The following is a 22599-nucleotide window of genomic DNA, read 5'->3' as shown; positions in this document are numbered from 1 at the left end:
GGCTTCCCAGGAACAGTCAAGATGCCACCACAACAAGGACTTCTAGAATATGCTGTGGCCTCCTAGCCGTTGTGGTGATACAATGGTATAGAAGATATAAGGGTGAACAGAGCAGTTCTTCAAACATGGGAAGTATTTACTGGATCTACCCCTAAGACAGTGTTAGACATTCGGTGATATCTTCATGACTGACTACGGGACAGGCTTTGCGGGGCCGGCCCCGCGTGACCCATACGTACTGTGCGTGAGGGGGGTGTGCCGGGTTTCCGATGAAGGGGCTGTGGGAATTGGCAGGGCTCAGCAGCAGTGGGCTCTGAGAGCGTGAGGAGGAGCCTGAGGATGTACTTTCCAGGTATCGACCTGAACAGCAAAGTCAGAGTCAGTCCAGGGAATGCAAATACTCCCTTCTCCCCTGCTCTACCACTGAGAGCTGACACCATTTTCTTAGCTTTTTGGGGAAAACCACATGGTAGTGAAAGACATCAGTATGTTGCTCACGGAGAGGAAACATTCAGCCTCCTCAGCACAATTCCAGCATGGGACTGTCACCCCTCTGCCAGCCCTACATACCTCTGCCATAGGGGAAGGGTTGGCAGCCTTCCGGTGGGATACCAAGCCAGAGGGACACCTTGTTTCCCCATGCACACATGATTTGGTGCGCTGGCACCTGGCTTAGGTTAACCTTGTTGCATCTCATTAAACATCTCCCATTTGCAAATGAAAAATAATGATAATTGAATTAATGATTGCTGAAATGCCTTGAAATCCATAGTAGCAAGCTGCACCTGCAGAGATGGGTATTGCTGGGGTTACCTGCCCAGCACGTCAGTTAGGCAGAGTCTGGGGATCTGGGAAGCTGTTATGACCCCAACTCAATTCTCCCTTGCTCACCCCAAGGAGGCTAGCTTGCTGCTTTGCTTTGTGCTTGCTCTGTGCAGGCAGGACTGGCCATGCCTGCTGCTCTGTGCCTGGGGACGCACTAAGTGCTTGCAGTAAGGACAAGCAGGCCTTCTCTTCCTTCAAACCTCCACCCAAACACCTACACAAATCCAATCGAAACTCCTTCAAAATAACACTGGTATAAAGAAAACTCTCTTGGCAGAGAGAGGGGCTTTTGGTTTCTCCTCAAAGGCATGCTGAGCTACTCACTGCCACCATGCAGGATCGGCGAGCTCCGGGCTGAGCCCGTATTGCTCTGGGAGCCAAACTTCTCCAGCAGCTCAGAGAACTCCCGCCTGGAAAAAAAACATAGTATAGTCAGCTGCTGCTTAAAACTGTTCCCCACCTGATTATATGACAACAGTGCCTCTGATGCAGTGACTTACTACCAGGTCTATAGGGCCGATGCCCTCCAGCAATGGGGAGCAGACAGAGCTTTCTCATGCATAAGGGTATAATCGCCCTGATTTCAAGACGTTGTGCAAGACATAAGGTTGATAATCAATCTCGTGTCAGCACAGCTTTCCTGCGATGGGCTGGAACTTCGGTGTGCTCCTTCCCTGCCCTGGAAAGTGTTCAGGGTGAACATGGGCAGGAGAAGCTGGGACAGGTACTGGTGACAGGGACTGTTCTTCCTGAGAGAGGGCAGATGAATGCAGGAGCCCTGCCTTGCACCCTGCCCTGCACCCCTGCCTTGCACCCCACCGCTTGGACCGTCCCGGGAATCAGCTGGAGTCATTTCACCCCCAGCTATAAGGCTCAGCAGTTTTGCTAACACACCACACAAATTAAACAGACTGTCAGAAGGAGCTGTAACTATGCAAACATAAACCAAAAATGTTTGGCCTATTTGTGACTCCTTCCAGAATAGTTAAATGTAGATTATTCTCTGTCTTTTCTCTTCCTTTCCTAGACAGAAAGCAGATCCTGCTAGCTCTTGTTGGGGTAAAGATGGGACATGGCTTCTGGAGCACATGCAAAAGCAGCAGCCCACTCTCTGAATCCATCCATGGTGATATCCTCCATGAACATCGCAGGATAAACTCTTGGAGCATACAAACTTAACAAAGACCTGCACTTGTAAAGCGTGCTGGGGCAGTCCAGGCTTCTGTACTCTTCCCAGCAGCTCATGGCTGAAGGCGCTGAACCAGCAGGCACATGCTAAATTTACAGATACCACAATCAGAAAGGCTTGTCGGTGAATTCAAGAACGGGGAGGAGTGGCAACCCACAAACATTTAGTATGATGCCTCTTGTCTTGAGGTAACCCCCCTGCTTCCTACATTACCTCCCTGCAAAGCAATCTCATCCACAACATCCCCTGGAAAGCTGGCTTGGTGCCCAAGTGCCTTCATTAATGCTTTGCTTCCAGGTTGAGTTTGACCACCATCTACCCAAGCGTGTAGAGTCCTTGATGAGCTGTAACTACTTGTACACAACAGGTGAATTGCTTCGCGACCTTCCTTTCCCCAAGTGTAACATGTTGAGTTCTTAAACCATTAAGAACCACATTTACCAGCTCCTGCATCATTTCTGTAATTGTTCTTTGAGCTGCCAGGAGCCTCGCACATCCTTTCGGATGAGGATGCTATGTTCAAGCATCAGCCTGCTGTGCCCATCCCTGCCACATTGGCTCATTGGGCAACACATCTCCCATGAGCATGCTGTCCCTCTGCGACTGTGCCGTCTTCTCACTTCATAACCCAACGCTTCTGAATCAATCCAACCTTTTGGCAGAGAGAAGAGCCTCAAGGATGACTGATTTCTTACAGGTGTCATTAAACAAGCAGCCAGGCAATGGGGAGAGACCCTGAAAGTGTTCCTGTGGCCACAGTAACAACATTAGATGTCCACTTTGAAGGCATGAAGGAATCCCCATGGGAAGGTGCCTCCTTGATGCTGCAGCCACAGGAATAGCCTGCTTATGAGTGGCTAGCTCTCACACTTGACAGTCAGACAAGCTCAAGACATAAATCTGTAGGAAACCAGCCACAGCAAAGTTTCCTCAGCGAGGAGACTGCTCTTGCACACAAGCAGACATTGTGTCATCTGCATACTTTACTGGGACAGATGTTATATATTATTGGCTAGATTAGAGTCAACAATATTAAATGATGAATGAATCATCAGCTCCTTAGGTTCCTGCTGGAAGTGCTCTCAGTAATTTACATCTTCCCATTAACAACCAGCTCATTAACAAACTTCAAAGACCAGTGCCTGCCTTATCTAATATTGCCATCAAATGTATGCCTTATTAATTCCACTTAATGCTAATTTTAAATCCAAGTGTCACACAATACTTAGTGGAATGCCTTGGTGAATCCCAATACTTTGCATCAACACTATTGTCTTTATCAACTAAACCCATGACCTTAAAAAAAGACAACTACTTTTGTTTAAAAACCCCACCTTCCACAAAACTGTTCTAACTAGCAGTTTCATAGCGTTAGACACTGGAATAGATGTAAAAGCACTGAGAAAGTGGAAGGACAACTTAGACCCCATAGCAGTCAGACAGCGGTTTGCTGTTCTGTGGTTCCCTGGGTTGAACCTTGGATGGATCTTACCTTAGCAGAATTTTTCCAATTAGCCTCTGTATTTCTCTAGGTGATTCACACTCCCATTGCACTGGTAACTCATGCAGTGATGGCCTTATCCCTCCATGACCTATTGCAATGGTAGGTCTAACTTGCTGGAACCTAACACATTATTTCCAGTGGTTACCAAGCCATCAGCAGCTGGGTTTTTGTTTTGGGCTGGGTGTTTCTGTGGTCGTCTATTGTTACATTTTCCTCAGACAATAATCCATCAGAGCACAAAACAGGTTATGAACTTAAAACAATGGCTAAAAAACTCTTAGTCAATGCAAGTGCAACTAGTCTGGCAGCTCTTACGCTCTTTAAACCCTGCTAAACAATGCAAACCCAGTCACCGATCCATGCTGTCAAACTCTGTTATAAGCAAGAGCAGGTATGACTTGGGCATTCTTTGTTGTTGTGTATTTCATGTCCTTAAGTTCATCCACAAAGCAATATTTATCATTATTTGCTCAGGAGCCTGCACAACGAGCTCTGAGCCCAGGGTTGCTTTGCTGTAGGGACAGTGTGACTAAATGCTACATCATGGGCGACTGTCCCGGCTCCTGCTTTGTTGGTCAGTTACTGCAAACCCCAGTTCCACCAAGGACATAAACACATGACTAACTTGAAGCACACACTTATCCCGGCAGCAAGCAATACACTTTCTGGTGTCAGTCTCCCGAGAATTAATTTTGTGCTCAGTGCTGTATTTGAAGGAATTTGCAGGCGGGCAGACGATGCCCAAACATTACCGATTAATGAACAAGTACACTGAAGGAATGCCAACAGGTCTTGCTTTGTGCTTTCAGACACCAAAAGATCTCAGAAGATGTCTTTAATATTTAAAATTTGACGCTTACTAAACCATTCTGAATTGTCAGGTGCCTGCAGGGCTAAAATGCCCAGCTTTAAAAAAAAAAAATCATGGGGTTGTACTAGGTGGAAAGTTCATTTTAGCAATCCCTTCTCCAGCTCTTTTTCATTAAGATGCAGACATATGAGGTCTGGAGGATCTCTGTAACAGAGCTCAGACCCGCACAGCCTTCAGCCAGCCCCACCGTGTGGAGTGGGATAATGGGGTTTGCCAGCAGCAGCCAGCTGTAGGCCGACTTTGCTACAGATTAAGCAGCAGGGGTCAATCTTCCTGCAGAATATTGTTGTTTTATCTCATAATACCTTTTTGTCCTGCCCTTTTGTTCTTGGGAGAACAAAGGGTGAATCCTACATCAAAGGTTACATGAGAGCACAGTGTCTGGAAACCTCAGCTCTGCACCACAGCTGGAGGAGAAAGAGGAGCCTGTGACACCAGATAAATTAATAGCTTGTCTCAAAAAATGAAGCCTGAAGGTCAGTGGGAACCGTGAACCCGAAGCACTGCAAAAACATCACAAAAGCAGATTTTCTCGTGCCCAGCTTGCAGCAGCTGCAACATTTCCACCGCTGTTTGGGCAGGACGATGCTCTGGAGCAGCAGCTCTGGCACGGAGCCCAAGTCCATCCCAGCACAGACCGGCCGGGGACAGGGCTGCGCAGAGCTGGCACATCCCGAGCTGTGAGCCCTCCTGCATGGGCTGTGCTGCGCAGCACATCACGCCGCTGCTTGTCTTTGCTTTCCCATAAATGCCTAGGAAGCAGTGACCTGCACAGGTGCATCTCGGCTTCTGAATAAAAGGACGCGTGTTTTTCCCCAATGACCCTGGGGCACCCCAGGCTTGCAGGAGTCAACCCCACCACTGCCTTCCAGTTTAGCACCAAGTGCCCAAACAAACCCGTGGGCTGACCTGCCGCTGTCACACGTAGGGCTCGCAGGAAGGAAGGGGTTACCTTGCATTCGCACCAGGCTGGGCATGAACTCCAGCAGCAGCCTCTCTGCTGACTCCTGGGTACTGGTTGACATTGGTTGTGCATTTGCAGAAAAGCAGGCTGCTTTCCTTACTGCTTCTTGTGCAAGCCCTATTAATACAACAACCCATTTCAACCGAGATGACTGTGCATATCATGCGGAGATGCAATGTATTTAGCATTTTATCATGCGAGTACTAGGACGTGCAGTGCAAACTGGCTTTCTCACAGCGATAAACCTGAAAGACCAGGATGATATCTGTGCAACACATAGAAACAAGGAACTATTGTAACTTTCAGGCTGAGAATGAATAAACAATAATTATTCGTATGCAATAAAATTATCCCCATTAGCTAAAGATGAGCACAGATGAAAATCAGATCCAACCATCATCCAAACCCAGCATGTCCAGCTCTAAATCTGAATTTTCTGCTTTAAGCCCTAGCATTACTGCTGCTCTCTGCAGCATGTCTGATGCGACAGGCTGAAAGCATGCATCTTATACACGCCAGGACTGAGTTCCATTAAGAGCACAGGTAATTTGGGCCTATAATTAACTCCAGGGACAAATAATAGCGTTTATGAGTCAAATTCACCCGAAGGCAACCACAACAAAATGCTACTCAGCTGAGTCATTGGGAAAATTGGCAGGCGGGTTGAATTGTCTTCCAAACCCAGAGCCATTACGTTTCCTCCTCCAGCGTGCCTTGTGCGCTCAGGGTTTATGAAGATGACACGCATGCGAGTATCTGCAAATCCTCTGAATTACACTCCTCCCCGTGTCATTCTCGCAGCTTTCATGTCTCGTGAGCCACTTTGCTGGGCAGTGGGAAGGTGCAAGGCCGCCCTCAGCTCATGGGAGTTCATGGTGCAGCATCTCCGTGGGTAGCACCTCCAGAGCTGACAGTCCCTGGGAAGTCAAAGAGCCCATTTCAACCCAGACAGAGGGCTGTCAGCTCACCCACGCTCAAGGACAGACTTAAAAGATAATAGGGCATCAATAAAATAAAGACAAAACTAAGGAGTAAAAAAAAAGTAGAAAGCAAAAAAATCCTTCCCTCGTTGCCACAGCCCTTAATCCTGGAGATATGTATTCGTGTATTAAACAGTTTGCGAGATGATTATGTAAATGAAATCTCTGCAAATCTTTTAAAAAAAACCAAAACTGATTACTTTCCCACTCTCCTGCCAGCTAACCTTTTGCAGATTTAACAGATAACCAACAGCAAACGGAGGCCAAATAAATTGCCTAAAGTTTCGTTGCCCTCCCCGTCTCCCTCGGTCGGTTTACAAGCAGCTCCTCCGCAGGGTGACTGGGGACTGCCGACAGATGCATGAAGGAGCTGGAGCTGCCAACAAAGCCACGTGTGCCTATGTTTTAAGAAACATCTGCTGCAATTTAAGATATTAGGAGGCACATCAAGCTTGGAACAGCTTGGAACAGATCAGCATGGGTGAAGGCAGAAAACCTGCTTTGGGGGCTCTGGCTGAGAGAGGAAGTGTTTCCCCAAGCAAGCCCTGCTGCTGCTGGAGCTGCTCAGCTGCGGGAACCCATCCCTCCTGCTGGGGACCAGCCCCAGCAACAGCCACCCAGAGGGGACAGCGCGAGGTGCCCACTGCCGCTTACACCCCTAAGGCGAGCGCAGGGACCACTGCGGCACAGAAGCGCATCCTGCGCGTCCTTACTCGGACCAAGAGAGGGTGAAACTCCCGAGTCTAGCTCTGGTGACCTGCTCGCTTCACCCGGTGCTTCCTCAGCAGCTGCTGAAGGACTTGCAGTTAATATAATAATTTGAGATGTCATTTTCACTGGAAGAGCGGAATAGAGGTAGGTAAAGAGCAGTCTGTCATTAATAGCAAATAATTATTCTGCCAGAATATTACTGTGTCAAAATTAGTTTCATCCCTGTCATTACAGCACTCTCACTATTCTGCTAAGGCAGTAATGCTCCATGGCTGCTGATGGATAAGGAATGAAACCATCATCTCTGACACTAACGGGATGCGGGTACGTTGAGCAAACGACTCTGTGATCTTCAGCCACCCACGCGCAGTGCAAAGCCTCGGTGCCACCAGTCTGCCTGCCCACAACCACGCTCTGCCTAAACCCACTCTCATTTTGGTGGTTCCTGGTGCAAGTTTCCAGACCTGTATTCCTCTTCAGACCTCAAGTTTCCAGACCTGTGTTTCTATTCAACAGGGAGAGGATGCTCCAGCACGTTGCACCAGATCTCCCAGGGGATGTGAGCAAAGGGCCCCACTAATCCCATACCTTGGTTTCCACAACCCTGCCCTCTCTCATGACACCATCATGGTCCTACACAGCTTAAATGCAGCCAAGACAAAACTGAACTCTTCCCTTCTCCTTTTGAATCCTCCAAGCCTCTCTAGAGAAAGCAAGGTTTTCCAGGGAGCAGTGAGGGGAAAGGTTTCAGGGAGAAACTGCTTGTCGTCCCCGAGAAGGAGGAATCCTCTGGGGAAGGAAGACCTTAAGTCAGCGTGTCTAACTGGAAAGGAAGGGGAAGATCTTGCTGTCCCTCTATGTCTTCATTCAAAGCTCTGTGCAGGACGTGATAAGCCATAGGCAGCTCAGCACCACACAGCAGAGCTGAAGGAGCCCGTGCGACCCTACAGCCGAGGCTGGAGCTGCCCTGGTCCTTGCTGGGGAAACGCCTGCAGAAATCTGCTCGATGCTGGAGCTGTAATGGGAAGGGAAGCAAAGCCGGTGGCTCCCAGCTGCAGACCCTGGCACAGGCTGGGCTGGAGCCAGGTCTGCAGCTGGGAGCCACCAGCTCTGCTTCCCTTCCCATTACAGCTTCAGTGTGTTCCCACCAGCGTACAGTTATCAAAGACCCTTGGCCACCTCCAGCTTCACCGTGGGCTTCGAGCCCCATTAGCCTAAAGGCAGTCCAGCTACAGTGCCAACAAGTGCTGCGATCCCCCTTCCTGGCACGAGATGACACCCCTTACCTGGCGTCGTCATCACGGGCTATAAGAAGGCGCATGTGGCTGGTGGCTGACGCCGTCCTCAGGATGTCCACAGCCCTGCGAGACAAGGACCGCAACACGTCAACGCCGGCTCGCAGTGATGCTCCACCGAGCTTGCCCGGCCCTGTGTCAAAGCTCACGGCAAACTGGGCAGAGACCCATGGCCTGGGCAAACCCCATCAGCAGCCAAGGGACTTTTTTCAGCTGGACGCCTGTGGAGCAGCCCCATTCCCAGCCCTGGCAGCAGGGCCAGAGGGCAACCAAGTCACAGCCTGATTTTTGCACTTCTGCACTAAATTAGAAGTCCCTGATAACAAAGCAGATGCAGAAGATGCACGTGGCAGTGAGCAAATACCTCCCCGCACATCTCCCTCGGGAAGTTTCCGTCTCAGGGACAACCACTTTCTGATTCAAAATACACGTGTCCTTGTGAGAGTCAGGGCAGCGTGCTGGGGGCCAGACATAGTCTCCATGCAGCTGCAGAGATGTCCTCAGGGACCTCCTTCATCAAACCCAGCCACTCTGGGGGTTTGGGAGCAGGAGAAGCTCCTCATGCTGCTTCCCAAGCATCCATCCAGCCTCAGCACGCCATGCAGAAGCGCCAGGCAGCAGCGGGCTAGCACCACGTTTAATGGAAAAGGGGTGCCCCAAAAGTGCAGTACTCCTCTGGATCAGTTAATTATTTTCTTGACAGGGAGACGAGGGGCTGGATTGCAGGTCTGGAGGGAATCCCCTGCGCAGAGCAGCCCTGTTGGGCTTAGGCACTGGCTAATCTCCTGCGCTGGGAGCTGCGGGGCTTACTGGGAAGCTGTAGCAGATGGAGTGGGGGTGCCAGGAGCTGTTAAAAAACCCAGCATTTTGGGGAAATGCCTGAATATCTCACAAATACAGCTGGGGTTCACCGGTCTATTTTTATATAGAAACTTTTTGTTTTATAATTCCCAAGTTGGCTCTCAGGAACAGCGCTGGCTGCGTCAGAGCACAGACAAAGTGATGCCCTGGTGTCCTCCGTGCAACCTGCAACCTAAACTACTTCACAGAATTATACAAAAGCAACAGGAATGCAAAATTTCCGTTTGGATATGGTACCTCTCGCTTGTAACCCCAATTAAGGAATCTCCATTGACCTCCAGGATCTGGTCTCCTGGCTGCAGGCGCCCTAGAAAAGAAAACTAATGGATAGAAACAGCAGAAAATACAGCTTGAAGGGACTGGGAGAGGTTGGGCAGTTCCTCCCTTTGCCCAGAGACAGGATGAAATATGCATAGGTTGTTCCTGAGATGCTCATCCAACCTGTTTTTCAAGATGTCCATAGATTAAGTTTCTGCAACCTCCCTGAACAAGCCGTGCCGTCACAGCACTTCCTCTGCTGTAGGAAGTTATGAAAGTAAATACCAAAAAACGCAATAAAGCTTTTACTTAATTCAGTTTGAGGTCAGGTAGAAAACCACGACTGGCACCTCCACCTGTTCTGGATTTATTTTTCTTTATTAGATGCAAAAATTATGTTGTAACATTTGGAAAAAAAAATCTTTCTGGCTTAAGTTATGAAAGGTGAACTCTGCAGAGCCCTGCCTAATACCTCCTTATTTGAAGATGCTCAGAGTGAAATCAGTGGCTCAGAGCTGAATTTGCAAAAGGATCTCAGGTCATGTGGGGGCTACAGGCAGTCAGTGGCACGTGGGAAAGGACAGGCAGCAAAGTGAAGGTCTTTGTGTGGCAGAGATGGATCTTGCTTTAAATACATGAAACAAACGTACATATGCTGAGAAGTCGGGACAAGGCTGCTGTCGGATGTTACAATGATTGCCACACCAAAAAAATACCCCCACTGCTAGAAAATCTGGGAGGAAGCACCTGAAATGTCTAATAAGGCAACGTATAAAAGAAATATATTGGATTTTGGCTTTTCTCAGTCTTTGCGGTACTCTGCACCACATTTAACTCACCATCCACATAAGCAACACCCCCTGGAAGGATCCTCTTGACATAAACTCCATATTCTTCTCCGGTGAGTTCCTTGATGCCACCAATTACCTTAATACCTGGAGGAAAAGAAGTGCCCATGACACAAAGGCAGAAGAATCACGGTTTCCACGGGCCATCTCAGAGGGATGCAGCCTCCGACACAGCTCCCAGGTGCCTCAGCACTGCCTGACATCCCTTTTAAAAACCATTTGTGGAAAGCCCCATGTATCCCCTGCACTACACAAGCAGCAGCAGAATCAACAGGATGCGGCCGCTGACACAACACAAAGGCTAAAGGCATCAGATAGCACCTGCTTGGAGCAACAGCTATGGAGACAAAGCTTCTGAGAAAGGCATAGGCACAGAGCGACCACCTTCCCCAACCCCAGGTTCATAGAATCATAGAATGATTTGGGTTGGAAGGGACCTTTACAGGCCATCTAGTCCAACCCCCCTGCCATGAGCAAGGACATCTTCAACTGGATCAGGTTGCTCAGAGCCCCATCCAACCTGGCCTTGAATGTCTCCAGGGATGGGGCATCTACCACCTCTCTGGGCATCCTGGGCCAATGTGTCACCACCCTCAACGTAAAAAATTTCTTCCTTATATCTAGTCTAAATCTCCCCTCTTTTAGGACAAGAGGTAATGGTTTTAAACTATTGCTACAGGCCCTGCTAAAAAGTTTGTTCCCATGTTTCTTATAAGCCCCCTTTAAGTACTGAAAGGCTGTAATAAGGTCTCCCCGGAGCCTTCTCTTCTCCAGGCTGAGCAACCCCAACTCTCAGCCTCTCTTCACAGCAGAGGTGTTCCACCTCTCTGATCATTTTTGTGGCCCTCCTCTGGACCTGCTCCAACAGGTCCAAGTTCATCACTGATGGGAAAGGATCTGATTCTGCTGTGGATGCCTCAGCCTGTGCTCGTATCTCTGATAAGTCTTGTTATAGGAAACATTACCGGGGACAAGCGTTTCCCCCAGGAGACCCCCTTTGAGCTGCAACATCTGGGACAAGCCCCAGGTTCAATACAGTGGTGAGAACATCCCTGCTGCAAGCTCACCTGCCTGCCAGGCTCCAGCAGCATCTCCACCACAGCCTTTGAAGCTGCCACCGATGGCAGAGCTGCACATCAGGAGCAGCCCCAAGAGCAGCCACTTTATATCAGTTTGGACCTGGGAGGAGCAGCCCAGAGGCAGGACCGGGGGTGCAGAGATGACCTTTGGTGTGGCCCTGAAACCCCCATTGCGGCAGCGTGGCTTGAGTGCCCTGTAGCACCTTGGCAAAGGGCTCGTGCTACAGGCTCGTGCATGGCCACCTCTCCAGCCACGGGACCTGTGCCTGCTAGCGTGCATAAGCTGGCTGGCAGGAAATGGCCCAAGAGACTTATTTGTCCGGGGCTCATTAAGTCCTGCTTCAAAGATCCAGGCTGTGGACAGAAGGATTAAAAAGCCCAGCTTTAATTAACAAATCTCTCCCGAGAGCCACTGGTCAGGCATTTTGCTGCTCTGGGCAGGAGGGCACGCTGAGGACAGGCAGCACCGCAGAGAGGGGCACTGCCAGCTTCATCCTCTGGCTGCTGCCCTGGGCTGATGAGCTGCTCCAAGCCTTGGTGGGGTCCTGGGATGCACGAAGTGGCCCCATGCGAGAAACACCTCCCTCCAGGGGAGCAGAGCACAGCTTCTTCCCCAGAATACGAGACCCCTTTTTGAAACGAGCAGGAGGGAAGAGGAGTGGATCCTGGATTGGGATTACTCAGGACAACGGCGGTATTTCCATCCCTAGTTCCCTTTCTTTGATAACCCAAGGTCTGCTCTAAAGACCCTCACAGTTTTCAGCTACCTCTAGGGAAAGACCTTGTCTCTCAAGTCATCTTACATTAAAATTGTGATTAAAAACAGATTTATCACAATTTTTCATTTCATTCCCATATGCACCAATTGCTGCTTCTCCAAAGCACAAAGCCCCAGCCCCATCCATGCGCTGGAGTTTATTCTCTGGGCTTGATGCATTAAAACCATAAAACCCCCGGGCAGGAGGAGCTGTTTTACTGATGGCACTGGGAACTTATGGCAAAACACCTCAGGAGGAGGCACCAATGTTGTTCTCCATTGCATTTTTTTAAGAAATTCACTAAAATTTGAAATATTGCCCAAAAGAGGTATCTCTGAGCGGCGCAAGCCTCACCGAGGCATGGGGGCATGTCACACACCTGTGGACCAAAGCGGGGTAGAGATGCTGCAAGTCCAAAGCCTGCTGACAGAAGGTAAAACCTACTCATCACCGAGGATGCTCAGCTGGAAAGCTTCTCAGCTCCCGACCAGGCTGGGGTGGCTGCTGGTGGGCTTTGTCACCAGCTGGCAGAGAGACCCTGGGGAGCAGGCTCGCACTTGGGATGGGTTTGGGAAACCCCTGGCATGGGGGGGTCCTGCAGAGGCAAAGCCCCATCGGCTCCCCTGGATGGGGAGGACACTGGAAGTCTGGCTTAAGCCAAGGTGATGACTCAAGAAGTCATCACAGGTCTTTCTTCACACCGGAACATGAAGTAATTAGGAATGATAAAATGCATTAGATAAATCATGTAAAAATCTGCATCTCAGAAGAGGGGCAGCTGCAGCATCACCCAGCAGCCCAACAGGACCTGCTTGTGACAGGCCTCTCTGCCAAGGTATCAAATCAATAATGACTCATTTCCCTTTAGTGTCTGCAAATCAATTGTAATAATGGCTTAATATAGCTGAAGTATCTACAAATCCTCCTTTATCCCCAACAATGTCAGGAGAAAATCCGATCTTGTTATTAAAATCGGTGATTACTCACAGTATTGCTCCCAGACACACAAACTTTGACGGGGGGGAGGAAAAACCCCTGACTTTTAACTCCCTTGTTGGCAAACCAGCTGGGTGCTGCCAGGCTCTGCTCACGCTGCCCTCCCACCCATCACCTTGCCGTGGAGGCACTGCAGATGCCAGTCCTGCCCCCCCGAGAGATGCAGCAGGGAGTCCCCACCAGGGCAGGGAGGAGGAGGAGGAGGAGGAGGAGGAAGGGCTCACCCCTGCCAGGGCTCAGACCAAGCCACAGGACAGCCCAGGACTGATTGCAACAAACCCGAATCAAAGATTGTGGTGGTAGCATTCCTAGGAATCTTTGTATTTTATACGCACTTATTTCAATCAAATTTATATTTGGGACCCAGTGTAGGTAAATAACGGCTCTTTAATTATCACAGCATCAAAGTCCCGGTATAATGCTTATTAAGTCATACTTAGGGCTGGATAATCTAGCCTATTTTGGATCTCTCTCTTTAATCTTTCCTTTCTGGCAAAGGTCCTGGAGCCAATGCCCATGTCCCCACTATTTTCTCTTTTGCAGAACAAACAAAGATAATGGGGAAACTCCAGGTGGACATACAGGTTAGACTGACCAAGGTGGTGTTTTCTTGAGATTCTTAGTGATCCTATAAATTTCTTACAGACCCTCAAGCTTCTCTGGCACATCTAATCCTGCTCCCACTAATGCCACTGTCGCAGCTCTCAACTTCTCAGGCTATAATCTCACCTGCTTCCAGCTCCCTATAGCACAGGTCAAGGGGTGTCCTGGCTAATCTGGTTGTTTAGCCCAACTGTAATCATCTCCGGCACATCCCGACCCCACCGGCCACTGTGCCCTGCTCCTGGCAGTCCGCACGGAGGGAGGCTGCCCGCTTTGCGTCTAAGCTAGCAATGTTCAATTACATTTCCCTTAATCCCTCTGTTGATCTTGCAGCCCGGGCCAGCCTTTTCTGTCTGGAGGAAGGGACAGATTGGAGGTGAATCACTCGCTGCCCTGTCCTAAGAAGATGAAGGTCAAGATAATGGGATCTCAGTGTTTCTGAGAAATGCTTCTTAATCAGCACTTCCCTTTGATGGCTATTCTTTAATTCAAAGTTCAGGTTTTAGGAGCCGCCAGGTAACCCCTTTGAACTTCTGCTGAGGTTCACATGTGGGTTTCCACCTAAAGCCACAGAGCAACAGACCTGGGGCCAAACGCTGACCTGCCGTGCCGGCACCGAGCGGGCTGATGCTGCCCTGAAGAAACTCTGCTGGAATAACACCTGCATCTGAACCTAGAAACTCATGGAGGCACCTTTTTTCCCCAAAAAACATATTCTGAGCAGCTACACCTACACAGCAGACACGGGGCTCCTGCAAGCACCACTTGGTCCTCAGCAGAGAGGGATGATTTCTGGAGGACAGCCATGTGTCTTGAGTGTTTCAAGCCTCACAAGAGAGGATGAAGAAAGCTGGTGACCGCATTAGAAAATCCACATCATTCCTGCAGCGTATCGCAACACCCTGTAGAGGGTCTGCAAGACCCTGCAAAGACCCTCTGGCCACAGACTCCTCCTGGAAAGGAGGAGTATTGGGACCCAGCAAAGTGGCTCGCAGTGGGCTGTAACATCTGTGCACCTCTTCCAGAGGTCAGCGGCAGCCCGGTCAGGCTTTTCTGGGTCTCCTCCTTTAACGAGCTAATCTTAACCCAACAGCTAAAATCCCATCAAGTCAATCAAATCCACCTCTGGAGATTAAAATATCATATTCACCGAGCAAAGATATTTCTCTGAGCTCCTGTGAACATCATGAACAGAAGACCAGGAGAAGAGTCAGCAAAGCCTTTCCTCCACAGCAGAAAGCCCCATTACCCAAGAGCTGGAAACAGTCAATAATGAATCTATAATTAATCTCAGGCCTCAGGAAACCTGACCTTGTTTCTCTGGTGAGTTTGACTTCTCAGGAGGGGTCCCCAAATGGTCACCCAGGGACCTCACCGAGGGGCCTGCAGCTGCTCTGCGGGATGATGGGCTGCACTCGCAATTAAAAATTATGGAGGAGACTGCGTGGTGGACCCCGAGAAATCCTGATGCAGGATTACAATTTTTTTATAAAGTCCATGAAAGAACGCCAGTATTTATGCTGCTGGATACACAGCGGTCAGATGAGATGCTATGCTGGATCCTTTTGGGCTGAGTTTCATGCACCTGTGGCTATTTCTCACGTTCTGATGGATGTGACCATCTCTTTTCCCTTCTCCTCTGTGCTTTGATGTTCAGAGCACCGTGGAAGGACGTCTGACTCGCTCAGTGCTCATACCCTTACCCGTGGGCCAAACTTTCCAAAAACAACTCATGCAGCCCGGTCCCCAGGAGAGCTGCAACGCCCTGCGTCGCCCATCAGGGTGGCATCCTGGGGAGCCCTGCCTGCAGCGGGGCAGTGGCAGCCAGCAGGGACAGGCAGCTGGGAAGTGTTTGTGATTTTTTTAAATTTATTTCTGATTTTTTAAATTTTAAATGTTAATTTAATTAATTCATCAGAAAATTCTGAAAAGTCTTTTCCCCCCCTGTCCTGCTCAGGGGAGGGGCTCTGGCCCCAGGCTCCTGCATAGCTCTCAGCACTGCGGCTGCCCACCATCAGCGGGGAATTAGTTGGGATTGTGACCTTATTTTAACCTCCCAGCTGCAAAAGGTGCTATCAGATGCTCGACACAGGCAGGCACAAGAACCAATATTTCTGTGAGATATCAAACCACATAGGGAGGCACATCACGACATGGGTGCTGGGGACCGGGTGGATGTTTGAGGGGCCCCAGCCCAGCCCAATGTCCCTTGCAGAGGTTCAGTACTCACCCAGCCCGTTTGCACAGTCGTCGAAATCAAAGCAGTGCACGGTTCGATCCATCCCGTATGGTCCCATGAGCGTCCTGGGAGAGAGAAGAGAAGCATCTTTCTTTCATGGGCTAAAGCAAACAGATGCACAGGCGCCCAACCAACACGTGCACAAGCACATCCTTCCCACCACCCCGGACATTGCCGACAGACACGCAGGTTGAGGGACACGGCCCTGCATATTAAGTCCACACTGGCAAAAAGCAACCCCCTCCCACCTCCCTCAAAGTTTATACAGATAAATGGGAGAATATGTGCAGGGCTGGACATCATCCTCCCCACCCAGCAAATCTGATGGACCTGTCTGTGATTCATTACCCCAGATTAACGGGGCTGGACAGCTGTCCAGCTCCTGGGAAATGAGATCAGAGCTCGGACCAATGTTCCGGGAATAAACCAGTTTCACAAATACAGACAGCCTGTAATGAAGACAGCCGGGCGCGATCTGCTCCTGAGGTTTTGTAACGTAGGCAGTCTCCATCCCTCTGGCAGGGGATCTGGAAAAGGGGGATGCAAGATCTGCTGAGCCGCTTCAAGTCCCTGCCTCGCCAGGTTAAGGGTGGGAGCTTCTCATCGCAAGCCGAAGCGGGTGGAAGAGCATCGTACACCTGAGTTTCCCCCGTGCCAAGTAACTCTGCCAGCCGCCCCACAGTCTCCCCCTAAACCCTTGCTGGCAAGGTGGGTGTCCCAAATAAATGACACCGAAAGCTCCACTCTGCCCTAGCTGGGGACCCCAGACTCCAAATCTGGGACCACCAGCGCTTCTCCTCCTTGGGTGGCCCCTGGTGGTCACCCAGTGAGGATGGGTGGACATGAGGATGGTTTGGACCTTGATCTGACAAACCCAGAGCCAGACATGCCAAGTGGGAAACCAGGGGTGAGGGGCTCCCAAAACACCCCACTTTCCAGGATTTAAGTCACAAGAGAAAAGAAGTTTCTGAATCAATATCGGATCCTAAATCTGGATACAGCTGAGGAGGGACAACACCGTGCGGCACAACAGGCTCTCCCAAGTCCAGCAGGACGCAGGAGAGGAATAAACCTTGGGGACTTCTCTTTGCAGGCATCCAAAATACCTCTCAAAATATCAAGCTATCTGTAAAGCTCTAAGATTCAGACTGGAAGCTTTTTCTCCTTGTTAAAAATATCCCCCCTTGATATTCTTGCAACGTTTCACGTATTCAAGAGACTGGACAAACAACTGGCCACATCTGGCTGTCAGAAAATGGAGCCTGAAGGCATCCCAGGAAGCCAGAGCAGCGCTGGGCCCAGACTGGTTCAATTTACCATCCAGGATTTTCAGAGTATTTTGAGTAAATCACCGAGGAAACTCCACCACGAGTAAACAGAAATAGCTCAAACCGGGCTGAAACATGACATAAGGTCGGAGGTTTCGGTAAAGCAGATGCCTACTTGATACAATCAACTTTTATCCCCAATTTGATGCACGAACAGTGGAGCAGAAGTGAGCTTTGCTAATGCTAGAGATGCAAGAAATCCAACAACAGGCGCTAGTGATGAAGTCCTCAGCTCTTTCTGCTGCACGCGAGCCATCTCTGCCACCGAACCCTGGTCCGGGAGAAGCCACAGCAGATAACCCTTGGCTAGGGGTGGCCACCGGGACCCCCAGACTGCCCTGTGCCCCCTCCCCAATTCCTGCCCCGGCTGCAGCGGGGATTACCTGCTGATGATGATGGCTCCCTTGTAAAGGACAGAGACGGCGGGCATCTTGCTGGCGGCGGCAGCCCAGCCCTGCCGGGCGCCAGCCACTCTGATTTGGCAGGAATCCGTTAAAGCGATGGGAAAAAAAAAAGGGGGGGGGGAGGTCGGAGGGGGTCACGTGGTCTCCCCATATGCATGTTAATTCCACCCAACATTAACACAGATCAGCTAAAAACATCTCCAACTTTAGATTAAAGCTTACGCAAGCCAAAGCCAACATGGTCCATCACAAGAGCCTTCCCGAACAAGCGGGGAGGGAGCTCTACCAGCCCCCCAGCAGGGCTGTCGCACTCATCGTTAACACAACGGGGTAATTATTTGGATGCATCCTATTGCGCGTCTTTGGGAGCAGCCCCTCCAGGGATGAAGGGCAGCGTTCAGTGCAGGACATGTGTGCTCACCATCCCTAAAGGCTTAAAATCCATAGCAAAGCTTTGGAAGTAATAACAGACTGTAGCACTTAGGGGTTTAGGTGTTTTTTTTCTTTTAGCATCTTTTCCAGTCCACAGTGTTTCTTTCTTAATACAAAGCAAGTTCAGCTGTTCCACTATCTGTTGGGAGGTCAGAAGTATGATTTGCCTTTAAACAGCCTCTTCCACCCCTGTCTCGCCGCACATCACCCAGCCAGAGAAGCAATGTGACCCCCGTTTTGTGGGATGTGGGGATGGAGACATGAAATGAGATTATCCAAGGTTGGCCAGTGAGCAGGGATGGAGCTGGAACAAGCCACCTCGGGGCTCGGCAGGAGCAGGGCTGTGATCTTGGTGAGCACGGTGTGAAATGAAGAGAAATTCCCAGGAAACATGCTCCCCTGGAGCTGCGGGCAGTGGGAAGACACAGGTCCTGCATCCCTGGCAGCTCTGGGGAGCAGCTAAGGTAGCAGGTAAGCTGTTGGCCCTGACTCCATCAACGGTGCCTCTCACGTGCCGTTCCCACAGCATCTCTCTGCAGGCTCCGGGCCAGACCCCATTAGTGGTACCAGACCTCAGTCCAGCTCAGCTGGGGATCAGGTATGGACGTGCTTGCTTGGGACTGCAAACTCTTTGCCAAATATTTCCTTGAACCTGGTGCTGTTGGGTATTACTTTTCCCATGCGTAAACAACTAATTTTATTAGCAAGAGCTTCCCCAGTGGTCATGTGAAGCCTTGCTGGGCAAGTTCAAGGTGCTTTAAAATAATGACAATGCAAAAAGTTTTCCTGCATTTTAATTGCCTTTTTTAAAGTGACTTCCATTTGGGGGCATTCAGATGAAATATTAAAAACACAAGTAGACTAGACCTTTAGGTGGCCAAAACTCTCCTAAAAAATGAATTAATTTAGCTGCAAGATCAAAATTTGGATAAATAATGCCAAGTGGACATCAAACATAGACGCATCTGGCGATACATTACACACACCCCCCCAGAGCAAGGCAGGCCCACCTAGTCCACGCCTGCACGAAGGCTTTGGCCGAGTCAGATGAAGCACAAGGGGTTGTACGTGGGGCCATCTCCCAGTCTGCTGGACAGCTGCAGCCTCCCCTGCACCAAGAGCCTCACTCATCCTCACAGCAACCCAAGGGCGGGGAGATGCTCTTTCCCCTGCCATCCCGCAGATGAAGTCCAGGGCACGGAGAGCCGAACATCATGCCCCATTAAGGCAGGAGAGTCCAAGCGCCCGGTGACCCCCAGCTCTGGTACTAAGTGACTCAGTCAAGGCTAGCCAGGAAGTTTTGTGGCAGAGCAGACACATGAATTCAGCTCCCCTGGGGTGCGGTAACCCTCCATTCGTGCCTGTTCTCCCACGACGGGGAGCTGGTCTGCGCCAGGGCACAGCTCCTTGAGGGGCAGGAGCACCCCAGCGCTGAGCCCACCTCGGGGTGGCCTTTTTCGGCAGCTCACCTGTAAACGGATGCTCGAGCAGCCCTCACCCACCAGCCTCCTGCCAGTTACGCTAACGATCATACTCCAAGTCCTCTAATAATCACCTTGGTCACAGTAAGAGACAATTTCCATCCCACCACCAAAATTCGATGTGCAACCTTCTGAGGTCCTTTGAGACTCTGCTAATAAATTAATTCACAGGATTACCCTTTTGAGTCATGGGCCGGAGACTTGGCTGGAATAAATCAGTGCTGCTGAAGGAAAGGGATAGCACAAGCACTGGGGCAACGTCAACAGGAGAAGGTGACCTCTCTGACCAGCTTCAGAAGGGCTGCAGGATAGCTCCCTGGAGCCAGGCCAGCCCAACCCCAAATGTGCAGGCAAATGGGAGAATTTCCCTGCCTCGCAATTCAGTAATTCATCCACCCTGGTTTCTGCACCTCAGGGAACAATTTTCACACTCAACGTTAAGCGGACATGTGTTTGCTTGGGGCTTGGGTGCTCGGCACCTTTGAAACCAAATCCTTCAGCAGTCCAACCATGGTCCCACCAACTGCTGCCAGCTGCACCCGGAGACACACTTGCCCTTTCCGCATGCCGATGCTTCACACCAGCTGGGTGGGATGTTGCAATAAACCACACGTTCGTCTGCGAGGTGGTGAAGTAAGTGGAAATCGAACCAAGGAGGCCTTCAGAGAAGAGGAGGAGGGCTCAGCTTCAAAGTTTACCCCCAAATCCTCAGATCCTTGACTCCATCCTCCACAATACAGACTGACGCTGGCAAAAGCATCAGACACTGATGCTGCTCCTGCCGATTAACCTCTGTCTTATTTGGAAAAAGTTTCAGCAAAAGAGCCTCAGAAGTTTTTAGTGTTTTAAAACTTGGGCTCACACTCAGGAAAGATTTATAAGCCACATATAAGCTGTCCAGGGGTCCCAATCCTGCTACGTATAACCAGCATTGAAGGCAAGCATCCCACTGGCAAAGGGGATATGCCATATGCTCAAGCTCTTTACTGAGCTGGGACCTCGCTGAGCAACTCAGAGTAGATCCAGCTGGAAAGCTCAGGCTTCTTACCCCGGGGAACCGCTGACGAGACTTTACATTTTTAAATAAATGGGTGAATGGAAGGAGCACGAATTAAGTACAAACTAACACTGCAGGGCTGGGTATAAATACGTGCTTAATATGCATGTCCACCTTTTTGTTGACTGCTAGAAAAATGAGTTTGAGAACTCATTGAACTAATTGAAAAAATGGATTTTTTAATCTATGTAAAAAGTTATTGTGGCTTGAAAAAAATATTTTTAATATAAAGAGTTGAGTGAAACTATATCAGTCAGCTTTACTTAACACTAGCATGTATAAGCAGGGGTGGGGGAAGATATGAGTGGAATCAAAATAAGTCTTAGAGCAGGACCATAAGGTAAAAAAATGCTGACAGCAAAATATAGCACAAGTCAGGCGCATTTCCAGTACATTTTTGTAAGAGATGACAAAGGGGAAAGCGGGGGAGAGAGAAACTGGGAGCGCTGGGGAGAGGCACAGAAAGGGAGCGGGTTACGTACCAGCGACTGTGTCTGCTGCAGCAGTGCTCTCCCCCATGCCACAGCAGCTGGCTGAGCTGCTGCGTGCTGCCGAGGAGCAAGGAGGCAAAGCAGGCTGTTACGGGGGCTGGCTGTGCCCTACACTCCATCCCACCTCCTCCAGGGCATCACACCTCCTCCAAACCATCAAACTTTGGCCATCGCCAAGAGGAAGCAGGTGGAGAAGATGGTGACAGTATATATGTCTAGGTTTCAGGGAAAAAAAAGAGGGAAAGAGGATGGCTGCAACAAGCACAACCAACAGTAAAGTTATTTTTTCTCATCATGCAGGTCTCCCCTTGCCCTTCCCACCCAGACTACGAGCAAACAGTGCTGGGAATAGTTGGCCCACAGTAGGTGGAGGTCATGGGTTTAATGTCATTGGGAGCATTGGCACTGCATGGTCAACATGGGGACAGAGAGATGTCCAGCAGAAAATGCAAAATTGCTTGGGAAGACATTGCTCAAGGCTCGTCTCTTGTGAAACATGCTTTCATTTGAAACCGCGGGATTCAATGACTGCTCTCCCCTGCCAAACAGTTCTTTGCAGCCTGTCAGCTCAGGTAGGATCATCTCCAGGTCATGTTAAGGCCATACAAGCAAAGAAATAGAGCCTTCAGTCTCCTCAATTATTCCAGCCCCAATATAGAGGCTAAAACCCGGGAACCAATCTTTTCATGCAACTTAGCCTTCAGCACTGACTGATGGCAAAGAGATCTGGAAGACTTGTGCAGCCCAAGCCACAGCCCATGGAGCTCCTTTGGCAGGTGGAAAAGCCACCTTGTCTGAAACTAGAACTAAAGAAATGTCTCCAGCACGTCAAAGGAGATGTCTGTCTGCTGGTGGGACAGCCAAGAAGACAACTCCACCGCTTCCCCAATTGAAGAGGACCTCCATAGATAGCTGTTTCAGAGCAGGGCTGTCTGCCCCAGGACACACAGCACCTCTGGACTTCCAGGCTTTGAAGTGACCAGCTCCTGGACTTTCAATGTGTTAGTTTTCAGTCCCTTTGTGAAGGTCTGCAGACTCCATGGGAAGGATACTCGCTCCTGCTTCTCTCCCCCCTGAGATTTCCTGGCAGCACATTTTAAATTTGGATTTTCTCCTAAATACCAATTACACAGTCCTCCCTGCCTCCAGCCAAGCAACATGCTGCCTGAGGGGAGAGCTGCCTCCAGGGTTCCTCCCCTTCACTGCCCAGGGCAGGAGATTTCAGCCTTCTTGCTTTAGAAAGCACCATTAGGATCAGAGATATAAAGTAATGGTTTGCATAAGGATGCAAAAAAATTGATGAAAGTTTCTTTTCTATCCAACAGAAAATCATGAGTAGATGCAACTCTGCTACATTATTATCCACCTCTCCTCAATGTGTTGGTCAAAGGACCTTCTGGGCAAGCAGCCTGTAGCCTGTCTGTG

The 22599-nt window shown here is 49.9% G+C and overlaps 1 protein-coding gene across 1 annotated transcript in view; it reads right to left on the bottom strand.

Moving 5' to 3' along the window:
• Positions 1-22599, bottom strand: part of LOC140659174 (syntaxin-binding protein 4-like) — a 46601-nt gene that overhangs the window by 18501 nt on the left and 5501 nt on the right. Inside the window, exons 2-7 of the mRNA XM_072878475.1 lie at positions 15973-16046; positions 10298-10393; positions 9438-9507; positions 8331-8405; positions 1150-1235; positions 240-360 (exon numbers count right to left, since the gene is read on the bottom strand). Of these exons, the coding sequence (XP_072734576.1) occupies positions 240-360; positions 1150-1235; positions 8331-8405; positions 9438-9507; positions 10298-10393; positions 15973-16046 (522 nt within the window). The remainder of the gene's footprint in view (positions 1-239; positions 361-1149; positions 1236-8330; positions 8406-9437; positions 9508-10297; positions 10394-15972; positions 16047-22599) is intronic.

This window comes from Ciconia boyciana, chromosome 13 (genome assembly GCF_034638445.1).
Source record: "Ciconia boyciana chromosome 13, ASM3463844v1, whole genome shotgun sequence".
Lineage (NCBI taxonomy): Eukaryota > Metazoa > Chordata > Aves > Ciconiiformes > Ciconiidae > Ciconia > Ciconia boyciana.
Note: the sequence above shows the minus strand (reverse complement) of the source record. Positions and strands in the feature narration are given on the sequence as shown.